This window comes from Belonocnema kinseyi, chromosome 7 (assembly GCF_010883055.1).
Source record: "Belonocnema kinseyi isolate 2016_QV_RU_SX_M_011 chromosome 7, B_treatae_v1, whole genome shotgun sequence".
Classification (NCBI taxonomy): domain Eukaryota; kingdom Metazoa; phylum Arthropoda; class Insecta; order Hymenoptera; family Cynipidae; genus Belonocnema; species Belonocnema kinseyi.
The window spans coordinates 21,397,473-21,412,720 of record NC_046663.1 but is presented as its reverse complement, the minus strand read 5'-3'; the positions used below and the strand labels follow the sequence as shown (position 1 = coordinate 21,412,720).

The 15,248-nt window shown below is 27.9% G+C and overlaps 1 protein-coding gene across 1 annotated transcript in view; it reads right to left on the bottom strand.

Moving 5' to 3' along the window:
* LOC117176974 overlaps positions 1-1,063 on the bottom strand; it is a 7,271-nt gene extending 6,208 nt beyond the window's left edge. The window contains exon 1 of the mRNA XM_033367407.1: positions 776-1,063. Within this exon, the coding sequence (XP_033223298.1) occupies positions 776-958 (183 nt within the window). The 5' untranslated portion in view covers positions 959-1,063. The remainder of the gene's footprint in view (positions 1-775) is intronic.
* Between the last annotated feature and the right edge of the window lie 14,185 nt (positions 1,064-15,248).

Genomic DNA, 15,248 nt, shown 5'->3' with positions numbered 1-15,248 from the left:
GGGAATTTTTGCATTTTGAAACATTTATTTCCATTCTAAAATATTCCATATTAGATATCTAGTTGTCAGTCAGTTATAAATGTTGTTCACTGATTGTTTAAACAAATTATAAATATTATAAACAATACCATTGTTTAAATAATCATTTTTACAGTGATTCAAAAATCGACTAGAAATATGGAAGAGAGGCCCTCAACGATACCTTTAGTTTTTTTCTGTGACAATTTGTTCGTTCTGGCTATATGTCTGAATATAGAAATTTATTTGAAAAGGCTTTTTCGGCATTCAGTGAGATTGGAGGAGATACAAACAATGTTTGATGGATAAAGTGTTAACTTTGTTTGTTTGGTTAAAGCTCAAAATAGTATTATTTTTTATTTAGTTTTCGTTATCAGGTTTTACTTAAAATTGTTGTACATTAAATCGTCAAAAACAAAACCAAAATTTATAAACATTCTATTTGTTTAAATAATTTTTTTTCCGTTCATTCAAAAATCACTTAGGGGTATTTTATTGAAGTATGCAGTAATGCGCTTGAAAATATTTTTCAGCTTTTACGTTTGTTTATATTGCGTTCCCATTTGTTTATAACAATAAAATTGTAAAAAAAAATATTTTTGCATAATTCGAAAATCACCTAGAGGTATGGCTGAACCGTATTCAGATATGTTTTTATTTTTTTGATTGGACAATTACTTTTGTTTAAATAAATTCCCCAATTTTCAAATCTATATGTATAACTAAATTCAGGGTCGTGTTTTTTCATTGTACTTACGCAATTTTCGAAAAGTCTGTTCATCAAAGAAATGAGTTCTTTATCTGGAAGTTTGGATTGTACTTTTTTAATGTCTGTAACAATTTTCAGGATTTCCAACAGCTCATGCGCTTCAATCCCGTCGATTAATTGCAACATTCCCATTAAGCTGCAGAAAAAGAAGTATTTTTGGATCTTGACCATTTCTGTCTAAGAGTTTGACCACAAGTTCACATTAATTCTGAAAATTTTCAATAGTTTTTAAGCAAACTTTCAAAATTTATTTAAATGTAAAGTATTTCCAGTCAGCAAGGAACATTAGCGTTTTGCGAAATGAGGCAAGGTAGGCTTTCCGGTTTATTTTAGTACCTTGTCAAACGTTGCACAGGCCTTGTTGGGAGCCATAATGATAAGTTCTATTCGTACGCTCTTGCAATTATAATTGTCACTTTATTTCTAAAAATAATGTTGTGGACAAAATGGTATCATTAGCGTCAGAAAATATAGATTGCTCAAGGCTAGGATCGACTGAAATTTAAAAAAAGTTGCAACAGTTGCATAAAATCACAAAAAAAGTTGCATGGAATTTCGAAAAGAGTTCACCAAAATGCGCCTCAAAATATTGAAGATAATGAAAGAAAGCAGTATCAGATACTGAATGAATGTAACAATAACTTCATTCGGTTAAAGGTTTAAACAGTTTGAATGAGTTCTGAATTTAACTGATTCCAAAAATGGTTAACAATTTTCTGTCAAAGAAAAATTAGGTACTACACGCATTCGATGATTACATTCGATGATTACAAGTGGACTTTAATACTCTTCCAAAACTTTGCGTTAAATTTTTAACAAGAAAGGTTAATTTTTAAACAAAAAGATTAATGTTAAAACAAATTGAAGAATTCTGAAACAAAAAGTTAATTTTTCAACTTAAAAAGATGAATTTTTAACAAAAAGATTAATTTACTAACAAACAAGACGAATGTTTAACAAAATTTAAGAATTTTTAACCAAAAAGTTGAATTTCTAACGAAAAAAGACGAATTTTCAATAAAATTCAAGAATTCTCAACCAAAAAGTTAAATTTTTAAGAAAGAGAGAAATTTTTTTTTAGTTTTTAGAAATCTTTTTAACTGCAAAACCTTGTTGTTAAATTTTCAAGCAAAAAGATTAAATTTCAAACAAAAAGATCATTTTTCTGCCGAACAAATTTTTTTTAACAAAATACAAGATTTCTCAACCAGAAAGTTGAATTTTTAACTAAAAAAGATTAATTTACTAACAAAAAAAGATGAATGTTTAACCAAATTCAAGGATTCCGAACCAAAAAGTTAAACTTTCACTCAAAAAAAAAATTTAAAGAAAAAGATTAATTTGCTACCAAAAAAGACGCATTTTCAAGAAAATTCAAGAATTCTCAACCAAAAAGTTGAATTTTGAAGAAGGAGAGAATTTTTGTTTTAGTTTTTAGGAAAGAAATTTAATTTCAAAACCTTGTTGTTAAATTTTTAATGAAAAACATTAATTTTTAAACAAAAAGATGAGTTTTCTACCGAAATTTTTTTTAACAAAATACAAGATTTCCCAAACAAAAAGTTGAATTTTCAACTGAAAAAGATGAATTTATAAACGAAAAGGAATTAATTTAATAACAAATGAAGCTGAATTTTGAACCAAATTATAGAATTTGGCACCAAAGGTTGCATTTTTAACTAAAAAAGATTAATTTACTTACAAAGAAAGATGAATGTTTAACCAAATTCAAGAATTCTGAACCAAAAAGTTGAATTTTGAAGAAAGAGAGAATTTTTGTTTTAGTTTTTAGGAAAGCAATTTAATTTCAAAACCTTGTTGTTAAATTTTTAATGAAAAAAATTAATTTTTAAACAAAAAGATGAGTTTTCTACCGAAAATTTTTTAAACAAAATACAAGATTTCCCAAACAAAAAGTTGAATTTTCAACTGAAAAAGATTAATTTATAAACCAAAAAGGAATTAATTTAATAACAAATGAAGCTGAATTTTTAACCAATTTATAGAATTTGGCAACAAAGGTTGAATTTTTAACTAAAAAAGATGAATTTTTAAACCAAAAGATTCATTTTCTAACAAAAAAAGATAAGTGTTTAACCAAATTCAAGAATTCTGAAACACAAAGTTGAATTTTGAACCAAAAAGTTGAATTTTCAACTAAAAAAGAAGAATCATTGAACAAAAAGAATAATTTTTTACCAAAAAAGAGGAATGTTTAACAAATTTGAAGAATTTTGGAACCAAAATGTTGAATTTTTAAGGAAGACAGAAACCTTTTTTTTAGTTTTTAGGAAAGCAATTTAATTTCAAAACCTTGTTGTTAAATTTTTAATGAAAAACATTATTTTTCAAACAAAAACATGAGTTTTCTACCGAAAATTTTTTTAACAGAATACAAGATTTCCCAAACAAAAAGTTGAATTTTCAACTGAAAAAGATGAATTTATAAGCAAAAAGGAATTAATTTAATAACAAATGAAGCTGAATTTTTAACCAATTTATAGAATTTAGCACCAAAGGTTGAATGTTTAACTAAAAAAGATGAATTTTTAAACCAAAAGATTCATTTTATAACAAAAAAAGACAAATGTTTAACCAAATTCAAGAATTCTGAAACACAAAGATGAATTTTCAACCAAAAAGTTGAATTTTCAAATAAAAAAGAAGAATCATTGAACAAAAAAATAATTTTTTACCAAAAAAGAGGAATGTTTAACAAATTTGAAGAATTTTGGAACCAAAAAGTTGAATTTTTAAGGAAGAGAGAAAACTTTTTTTTTATTTTTTAGGAAAGCAGTTTAACTTTAGGACCGTTTTGTTACATTTTTAACCAAAAAAATTAATTTTTAAACAAAAAGATAAGTTTTCTACCGAAAATTTTTTTAACGAAATACAAGATTTCCCAAACAAAAGTTGAATTTTCAACTGAAAAAGATGAATTTCTAATCAAATTTAAGAATTTGGCTCAAAAGGTTGAATTTTTAATAAAAAGATGAATTTTTAAACAAAAAGATTAATTTACTAACAAAAAAAGATGAATGTTTAAGCAAATTCAAGAATTCTGAAGCACAACGTTGAATTTTCAACTGAAAAAAGAATTTTTAAACAAAAAGATTAATTCACTGCCAAAAGAAACGTATTTTCAATACAATTAAAGAATTATCAAAAAAAGTTGCGTTTTCAAGAAAGAAAGAAAAAATATCTTTTTTTTCTAGTTTTTAAGAAAGGTATTTGAGTTCAAAACATAGTACTTAAATATTCAACCACAAAGGTTAATTTTGGAACAAAAAGATTAATTTTCTACCGACATTAACGAACTTTAGATAAAATTCCAAAATTTTCAACTAAAAAGTCCAAATTTTAAATAAAAACATAAATTTTTAAACAAAAAGATTAATTGTCCTCCAAAAACATTTATGAATTCCATAGTGCGCCATCAACTCATCAAATATAATCGGTAATAAGAAATAATTCAACTTTGATAAATAAATATACAAATGCAAGTACAAAAAATCTGAAATTTAATTATTATATTACGCTTTTAGTTGTTAACCATTTGAGTTATCTTCGTCGACTGATTAGTTTGTCGGACTGTTATAGAACATCATAACGAAAGCCATTCTTCTTATTAAAAATGTACCCCATTATTAGAAAGCTTTGACGTGTAGTCTCATTATAATAACTTTTTTACCAAAATTAACTAAACGTGACTGGATTGTTACTTGTAGATTAAATTGATTAAGGAAAATTAAAACGAAAAATTGTTGATGATTCTGTTGACCAAGCCTCAGTAAAGATGTAGTTTAAAACACAAGCTGTTACACTGCCCATCCAGAATTTTGATCAACTTTTTCAAAACTAAAATAGAGGAAAACGACATGGACATTTGCGACCTAAAAATGCATGAGAAATATTTGGGGAATTTTCAAACTGTCAATTGCATTCATTTTACTCTTATCTTTTTCTTTCTTAGGCCGTTGTCTCGATACCGCATACGAGGTCTGTTCAAAAAATACGCGGACTGTTTGAATTTCGCGGCTCGAGTTGGTTTCAGGAGAACCCGCTTGGTGTCGCTAAGTTCGTACAGATAAACTGTTTAAAACGCGGTATTCCAGTCGCAGATATCTTCATTTGTTGATAAGCTACACGGTTTTAATTATAGAGTGTTTTTTTTTTGTTTGTCGAATTGTAAAATGGACAGCCTGAAAGAGCAACGAATTGCTGCGAAATTTTGTGTGAAACTCGGGAAATCTGCAACTGAAACATTTTCCACACTCAACACGGCCTACGGCGATGTGGCCATGAAGCGTACTGCATGTTTTAAGTGGCATGAACGTTTCAAGGGTGGCCGACAGTCGATTGACGATGATGAGCGTCCTGGGCGTCCTTCAACGTCAACTGACGACCCACACGTTGACAAAATCAACACCCTGCTGCGCGAAAATCGACGTCTTACCATTAGGGAGCTTGCCAAAGAGTGTGGGATATCAGTTAGATCTTGTTACGAGAGTGGAAACACCGTTGGGATAAGTGCGAGCGTTGGGGAGGAGAGTATTTTGAAGGAGACCCAGACGTGAACCTTCCAAATAAAGTACATTTTTTTATGACATCAATCCGCGTATTTTTTGAACAGACCTCGTAGTATAGTCGGTACAAATATGGAATTATGTATTGCCATTTTAGCTTTATTTGATATATTTTTACTTCTGATAAGGGGCCCTGCTCTAGCAATAACGTTCTTAACTTCGATTATGCTTCTATCTAACTCCTCATCTATCTTCCCGTCCCTAGTAAATAAGCTACCAAGGTATACGAACTTATAAACTTGTTCAATTCTCTCATCATTTAATAAAATATTGCACAGTGTTTTCTCACTCTTTTCTTCAAACACCATAATTTTTGTTTCATTTGCGTTAATTTTGAGGCCCATACTCTTCATCTTTGCATTCAGTTTATTGAACATTTTTTGCACGTCTTTGATTCACTCTGCCATAACAGTCGTATCATCTGCGAACGCTAACCCACGTACCTTTACTGTTTCGAGATCCACACCTTCTTCGTCGAAAATAGCCATTTTTATACACTCTTCCATGAATAATCGTTTGAGTATTCTCTTTTTGTGTCTGTAATCATTTATACGTTGATTTCTTTTTTCATCGCTAAGACCTGCGATGTTCAAAGTTCTCCTGTACGCTTCTTCGTTTGCTTTTTAGGCAGCCTGCATTTCATCATTCCACCATGCATCACCAGACATTCTTCCTACAACCGCAGTACCACACACTTCGATCGCACACCTAACAATGATATCCCGGAACTTAATCCATGCGCCCTTTATACTCAATGGGCACAAAACTATCAACATCCCAAGAACATCCTTGGGACGTTCTTTGGACGTCCTATGTCAGCACAATTAACGTCTCGAAGACGTCCAATGTCCTAAAGATGGCATAAATACGTCTTAAAGACATGGCCGTTTCGCGACGTCTTTCGAACTGACATTAGACCTCTTAAGAGCATCTCTAAGATGTCCAAAAAACATTTTCCAAAATACGTCTTTTGGATGTCCCGAAGACGTCTCTAGGACATCCTCATTTTTTTGCCCACTCGGTATCTTTGTTGTGAATGAAAAATTGTTATTGCCACGATTTTTATTGTTCACAAACTGCAAATTTTCACAAAAAATAATTAAACACTGCATCTGCTCTATTTGTTGCTTTCTTTCTCACTTTCTTCAACTTGAAATTTCTTGGAACGACCATACGTTTGGACCGGCGAGATGGATTTCCTGCTTTCTCCGTTTTCTTTCAGCCTCAACTTTTTTCAAGATTTTTTTCTCCACTGTTGCCGCTCTTGCCAATATTTGTTTCACTTTTATTGCAGTAGTTGCTTCCAGTTACTGTTGCTTGGTTATTTTACTCCACATCACGTTTTTAAGCACAAGTCACATAATTTTTTAAGTAATACGAATATCTGCAAAGAGATGGCGAATTCGGGTTCATCACGAATTTCTGCTTCAAGAAAAAACTTACCTGAGTTTCCCAAGAACGATTTAAACTAATTTCAAGAGCTCAAAATCTTCATTTTACTATGAAAGAGGTTAGGGCATATACAGGCTGGGTCGACTCCCATGGGCGCGTGTGATCACATATAAATTTTTAGTTATCCACCTCCTTGTAGATCTCTCTACTGTAGGGGCATAAGTGGGGGTAATATTTTCTTAAAATATCTTGGCGCCGCTATTCTAGTGTTCGTTGAGGTTATGGTTTCGTCAAAAAACTTCAAATTTTCCTAAGTTCAAAAAAGTTGTGTCTTGCCGTATGAAGTGAAATGAGGACATTGAAAAATGAACAAAGTTAAAGTAAATTGAAATGTTTGTGCTGTGCCAGGATGTCATTGATTTCACTTCTCTATTATAATGCGAATAAATAAAATGTTGAAAAAAGATTACATTTCACGTGTTATGTAACTCTTCATTTATTGAAGAATTATTGCAAAATTGTACAAATTTATGCCGAAAAATGGTACAGGAAACAGTATTTACGCATTTTTCGTCTTAAATTTGTGTAATTTTGAATTAATTCGTTTATTTTTTCCAATTTTAATTCATGCAAAACATTCAAATAATATACACGTTTACGTGCACGAACACATGGATACGCTTTAGTTTGCCACCTCCTTGTAGATTGCGCTAGTGTCGCTATAAGTGGTCAAACGCGCCCATGGGAGTCGACCCAGTCTGGGCATATATGTGGCACTAAACAAACAACAAAAGATGCGTCTTACCGACGGAAATCTACCTTAACAACGGTTGGATGTTTTTTTAAATCTGCATTCATATAAGATGCTAATGGTTGTTTTATCCCGTGGCGATTTCACCCCACCTTACTCTATGTCAAAATGGACTAAGCTTTGAAAATATTTACCTCTACTCAAACACTCTAAAAAAATCAATTTATAAACTATAGAAAATTTTCTTTAATAAGTATTAGGCGTTAAATACTATCCTTTAAATGGGACAAAAAATGTCCAAAATAGAAAAAAAATCCAATTACTTTGAAAACAAATTTTTTTGAACTGGAATATTTGGTAATCTATTTTAAAATCTGGAGGAATGATAAGAAAATTTTCCAGTGATTTTAGAAAAAAACATTTGTTAAGTCTGGGAAAGCATAAATGTAAAGACAGTAAATTTGTTTAAAACTGACTTTGGGGTGTGTTCTTTTTTTACATTCTCATCAGAGAAGGTTTTAGATTTGTGTAAAAATTGACCACCTCCCAGTTTTTGTCAAATGTCTACGTTTTGACTCCCCCTGAATCCGAAAAACTGATTTTTACGAATGTGTCTGTCTGTATGCATGTGTATGTATGGTGTCTGGCTGTGGGCAAGATGATTTGTGAAAAAATTATTCTATTAGATTGGCCTTTGGTACACTCTTTTAGTCTCCTAAACTAAAGTTCAAGCTCGTTAGCCAGCCATTTTTGATAAAAAGTCAAAAACTGAGCGCATTTTGAATATTTTTCAGACCAATTTTTTTTTAATTAAAAATTTACGTAAAATAACGTACGATATGAAAAACAGCCAAGAGAAAAAAATGTTGATTTTGAATTCCCTATAAGATTATCATAACATTTTTTTGAGTTTTGGTAGAAAATTCAATTGACAAAGTCTGGAATGAGTGAGGTTAGGGATACCATTTAGAAGTTAAAAAACATTCAGGCTGCTGTGTAGAACGCATGTTTAACTTTTAAATCGTAAATATAAAATTCTAAATTCGCAAATTCAGTTTTTGAAAATACGGCAGAAATTGAAATAAAATGTTAAATAACAAAATTTTTTTTAAGGATGTGCATTTTTTTAAACGAGACAAGGAAACTACGTGTGTTTTAATACCTATGCATGTTTTGAATTGTAATAATATATATATTTATCGAAATGATATACAATTTGAGGGACAAACTCGAGTGCGAAGCACGAGCTGCATTATGAGAATGTATTCGTTAAAGCCCAAGGAGCTTTAACAAAAGAGAATTCACAATCATCAAATTACTTTTGTCGATGCTTTGACCTTTAGTTTTAAAAGGCCTGTTTACAAGTGTGAGCAGTATACAAAGAACGAGTGCAAAGTGCGTGGTTAATATATTATTGAACCTGAAGCCCAAAATCCAGTAGTCGCGCGCCCTAGGTAGATTTTTTAATCATCGTTTCCCAACTACCACTAAAAAATATTTATTAAATCTAAAGGCTTTTTACTAAAAAGAATATACGTCTATTTTCTTAATAATGCCGTTCTCAACAGTGCCGTTTATCCTAATCCTAGCCCAGACTCTGCCCCCACTCCTTCACTTTCCCCTACTTGCCCAAAGTTGGGATCCGACTTTCTCAATAATGCCGCGCGAGGGTTAGGGATCATCCAGAAAACTACGTAACTAATTTTGTGCTATTCTTACCCCCCTCCGTTGCGAATAGAGTTCTTAAATTCCTGAGAATTTAAGTTTAGGTTATATAACCGAGAATATGAGAGAATTTAGGAGAATTTAAAAGAATTTTAGGGAATTTAAGAATGTATGATTTTTATCAATATTTTTATTGTTCAGGATATGTCAGCGGTTAAATATAAATGATGTTTTAGCTCAGACATATTCAGGAATTACAGTTATTCATATACAAATTAAAATTTTTCAAATATATTAATTTATTTAAAAAAAAAAAGTTTTTCTACTTTAAAAGATAACTCTACAAAAAAATAATTGAATTTTTAAAGTAATAGTTGAATATTCAACCGAAAAAGACAAATTGCCAACAAAAAAGAGTCATAGTTTATAATTAAATAAAAAAAGAATGAAATTTATACAACAAAAGAAAAGAATTTCAATACCAAAAAGACGAATTTCCAACAAATAAAGATTTTCCACTAAAAAAATAAATAAAAGTTTACCTAAATTATTGCACCCTCGTACCAGAAGACATATTTTTTATACAAAAATTCACTTTTCAAACTAAAAATATGACTGTTCAACAAAAAATTAATTTTCCACGAAACTGATGCATTTCTTATAAACCCAAGTAGTTGAATTTTCAATTAAGAAAGATTGACTCATAACAAGATAATTAAACTTTTAATCAACGAGATAACTTTTCAACTTAAAATAGAAATCTTTAACAAAAGAAGTGATTTCTTAAAAAACCGAGTCAACCAAATATTTTAAACAAATTAGTTGAATTATCAAGCAAAGAAAAACGATTTTTAACCAAAACGTTGCATTTTAATACAAAAAATTAAATTTCGTCTGACAAACATATGAAATTTCAAATCAAATAGATCAATTTTCGAAAAAATAGTTGAATTTTCTGTTGAATAAGATTTTAGTCGAGTTTTCACGATCAAACTATAAATTTTTTCACAAGAAATAATTTTCTACAAAAAAAATTGAATTTTCGATACAAAAAGATGATTTTTCAATAAAAAACGATAACTTTTTAACAAAATTGTTGAATTCTCTAGAAAATATTTGCATTTTTATCGAAAAATAATAAATTTATCTTAAAGCAAAAGAATTTCTTTTGAACTAAAAATGTAACTATTGTTCCAGTTGAATATTTCATAATTTCAGTTAAAAATTCATCTCTTTAATTGAACAAGTATTTCTTAACTCAAAATTTATTTATTCAATTTTTGATTATAAAATGATGACCTGTTTTATTCAAAAATTCGTTTTTTTTTGTTGAAAATTGATTTTTTAACTTAAAGTTGCCAGTACGCCTATAATATCTACGCCACGTGTGGTGAATTATAAGCTTTGGTAAAAAATTTACAATTAAAATCAAAAAGTCATCTTCAGATTAAGTGTTGAAATTTACTTAATAGAATTTTATGCGACAATTAATCCGGGCATTATTGAATTTTTAAACTAAGAAAGGTAAAGTTTTAACCAAAGCTGGAATAGTTGAAAGTTTAATTAAAAAAAAAATAATTAAAAAATTAATTAATTTTCTACTAAGTAGTTGATTTTTGGTACTAAATTATTGTGAACTTTCAATACAAAATGACGAATTTTCTATACAATACCGTTGAATTGTCAAATAAAAAATATGAAACAGGAATTAAAAAATTTAATTTTATACCAATAAAGACGAATTTTCAACAAAATACCAGAACTCTCAAACGAAAGTTGAATTTTCAAATAATTTAGATTAATTGTTAATACAAAAAAACGAATTTTATAAAAAATAGTTTAATTTTAACAAAAAGTCTAATTTTTACTTAAAAAATCATTATTTTCGACCAACAATGGAATAGATAAATTTTCGATTGCCAAAGTACTTTTTTCAAAAAAGAAAGACGAATTTTCAATAAAATTCAAGAATTCTGAACCAAAAAGTTGAATTTTTAAGAAATAAATTTGTTTTTAAATTTTTGAGAAAGTATATGAACTTTGAAACCCAGTTGTTAAATTTTGATCGAAAAGACGAATGCTCAAACAAAAAAATTTATTTTTCAAAGAAAAAACGATTTTTTTAAACAAAATTCAAAAATTATGAACCAAGAAGTTTAAGGTTCAACTAAGAAAGATGAATTTTTAGACCAAAAGATTAATTTAGTACGAAAAAGACGAATTTTCAATAAAATTCAAGAATTTTCAACCAAAACGTTCAATTAATAAGAAAAAAAGAAATTTTGTTCAATTTTTAACCGAAAAAACAACGTTTTTTTAAAAAAATTCAAGAAATCACAACCAAATAGTTGAATTTTCAAGTAAAAAAGAGGAATTAAAATAAAAAAAGATTAATTTACTACCAACGAGACGAATTTTCAATACAAATCAATAATTCTCAACCAAACAGTTGAATTTTTAAATAAAAATTATAAATTTTTTTTTAAAGAATTTTGAATCAAAAAGTTGAAGTTTCAACTAACAAAGATGAATTTTTAAACCAAGAGATTAATTTACTAGGAAAAAAGAAAAAATTTCAATCAAATTCAAGATTTGTCAGACAAAAAGTCGAATTTTTAAATAAAAACATAAATTTTTAGACAAAAAGATTAGTTTTGTAGCAAAAACATTACTCATCTGAAAACGCGAAAAATGATGCCATACGTATACTTATAGAAAAAATAGGAAAGTCTAAAGAATCGAAGAAAAGGAGGCAGCAAGTCTTGAGAATAATTATTTTTATTTATTTTTTGCTAGCGTATTTTTACCAGAATTTTTTTTTAAATATTCTTGTGATTTTAAGTAAAATTAATTTCTTTTACAATTCAATTTAAACAAACGGCATGGCAAAGTCAAATCATTATGTAAATGTCCGATAAATAAAAAGCGAGAGTCGTCTATTTTATCACGCAGAGATAAAAATAATAAAAGTGATAAGAGCTTTTAAAATATTAAAAATTACTGACGCTTTTATGCCACTGGTGTAGAAATTCTCAAAAACTTAAACCATATTTTGGCATCTATATGTGAATAAAAACTCCTGAAAATTACAACCTCAAAATCTAATTTTTTTTTTAAGTTATGGAGGGAGGGGGGATTCAAACAAGGTATTTTTATAATAAACGGATAAACTTAATTATATGGGAAGGAAATATGTTATGAAAGTCATTGAAGTAAAATTATAGCATTAACCAAAAATTAAAAATATCTTTATTCGGATTTTTCGTCAGAATTGTTTAATTTTTTTTTTTCAAATTCTCACTGACTTTTATATCATACATGTATTTTTTCATTAAAATCGGTTCACCTGTTCACGAGGAAAATTTCTTTGCTTGAGAACAGTTCTGTTTTAAAACTGGTCTTGAGACACGTGTGCACTTGCGCAAAGCGTTAATGTTCTAAAAGAAAATAATATGACACAGTTTATGAAATATAATATTCGCAAAAAATTCAATTAAGCATATTTAAAAAAAATATATTTCTCATCATTGGACAAGTCGATCAACAAAAATTCAAATTTTTCATTTTGTATAGCTTATGTATATAAAAAAAATATTGTTTACCATTTTTTTTACTAATTTCTTTTGGATTCAATGCAATTTTATTATTTTTACTATTTTAACAAAGGAAAAACATGTAACGTATTATTAGAAAAAAGTAATAAACAAATTTTTTTTAAATATAAAATTTCCAAAAGCGCCGAAGAAAGCTAGTTTGTTAATTTGTAATCTTTCGAAATATTATATTCCGACGAAATATTGATTTTGTTACTTTTTTCTATTTATGGTTATTCACTTTCATAAATTTGGCAAAAAACTTTTTTTTTTAAATTTTTCTGTGCACAGCAAATTAAACAAATTGAAAATTTGAAAACAGTCAATCAATTTGCCCAGTACTGAGACATTTTTGAAACTTTTTGTTGTTAAATTTTTTCATGAAGCCATAAAGAAACTTTTCAATTCTATTGCCAGTGAATTCCATCATTTTGAAAACATATTTTTTGTTTTGTAAAAAATGAAATTTAGAAGTTTCGTCAAGCGCATAAAGTTTAAAATGTTTTTCATCGGAAAAAGTAAGTTTCTTTGAAATTTTTAATTAAGTCATTAATATTATGCGTATCGACTGGTCTCTCAAAATTTCTCTTAAAATTAATCATATAAGCAAAAAACATTTAAAAAATCTTGCTAATGTATCTGGTATCTTAAAATGGAGGTATAAAGTAGAGGTTTTTCTTTTAAGTTTTTAACTTGTTTTCAATTTTTCTGCTAGAAGAAGGAAATTATTGTTTTTTTGGGATTGTAATTTTCCGATTGTGAACTCTCTTTTGTTAAAGCTCTTTCGACTTTAGCAAACACATTCTCATCACGTATCGCGTACTTTGCACTCGATTTTGCCCACCGGACAATTTCGTAAAGTTATCATTTCGAATATTTTCTTTTTTGAGAATTTTAAACTTTAATTTTAAAGAAATTCAATTTTTTAACTTTCAGTCGAGTCTTTAACTATTTATAAAAATTTTATAACAAAAACTGCACATAAAAAGATTGCCATAATTTGGGTACCTATAGGGAAATTTTTTTCAATTCGTAATATTCCAAATTTTGGTCCTCATAGCGACACCGTAGGATCATTTTTTATTTCAAAAAGTAATTAGAGAATTTTAGATGTAGTGATACTTAGCAAATTTTTGGTTGCTGAAAACATGGAAATTCACCACGATAAAAAATTTTAATACCTTTTTGAACCTTCCTGATTGCCTGATATTACAATGTCTGACTAAATCAGTATCATTCTACTGATAATACTACTTTTGTGAATGTCAAATGATTCTCAATTAAAACAGTGAAATTCCATTGTTGTTAATTAAATAGACAAAATTGTTGCATTATAAATCGCATTATTTTATTTATTTAACAAGAAAAAATGGATTTTCCTGTTTTGAAAACTGAATTAAAGATTTCATTTTGAGCATATTGGAAACAAACTTGCATGATTTATAGGGTGATTAACAAACAAAAAATTCGAAACTACATACGCACACTAGCCTAGGTTGTACCTTCTTAGTTAACACATTTTTTTCAAAACAAAAAATTAAAAATCGAATCGAAACGGAAAACTTTTTTATTTCATGTTTTGGAATTTTCAAATGCTTTCAGAAAATTTCGTAAATGCAACTGAAAATTATTAAATTTGTAAATAAATATTTCTAAAATCATTAAAATTTTCGAAGCTTGCTCGTTTAAAAATGCAACTATAGTGTGCATAGTTATGTAGGTTTTCAGATAAATATTATAAATAAGAAATTACTATGAAAAAAAATGTTTATTTTTTTTTAATTATCGACAAAAAAGATGAATTTTCAGCCAACGAGATTAAATATTCTATAAAAAAAATACCAATTTCTAATTAGTCCAATAAACTGAATAAACTTTCGACCAAACAACAAATAGTTAAATTTTTGTGTTGAAAAATAATAATGTTAACAATTAAAATGAATTTCCAACAAATTTTTTAAATATTGAACTGAAAAGGTGAACTATCTACCTAGAAGATTAGTATTCTACCAAAAAAGGCAAGTTTTAAACAAAATAGTACATCAATTTTCAGCAATATTATTTAATTTTAAAGCCAAGAAGACAAACTATCTACAAAAAAAGTTTAACTTTCAACATAAAAATATGAAGATTCAACATAAAAGTTAGTTTTCAAACAAATAGTTAAATTTTAATTTAAAAAAAGTTGTAAATCCAAAAAGGGGAATTTTCAATAAACAAGTTCAAAAATGATAAAATTGATTTCTTGTTTAAAAAAATTGATTTTCATTTGAAGACATGGACTTTCTACTAAAATTGTGAACTTTTATAAAAAAATTTGTAAGAAATCACATAAATTTTGAACCAAATAGTTAAATTAACTACACAGACTGTTTTTCAAACAAAAATGATATAGGTACATTTTTATTCGAAATTAGTTGTTAAATTTTTGTGATGAAAAAATTATTTTTTACCCCAAAAAAAGAAAGGTTTGA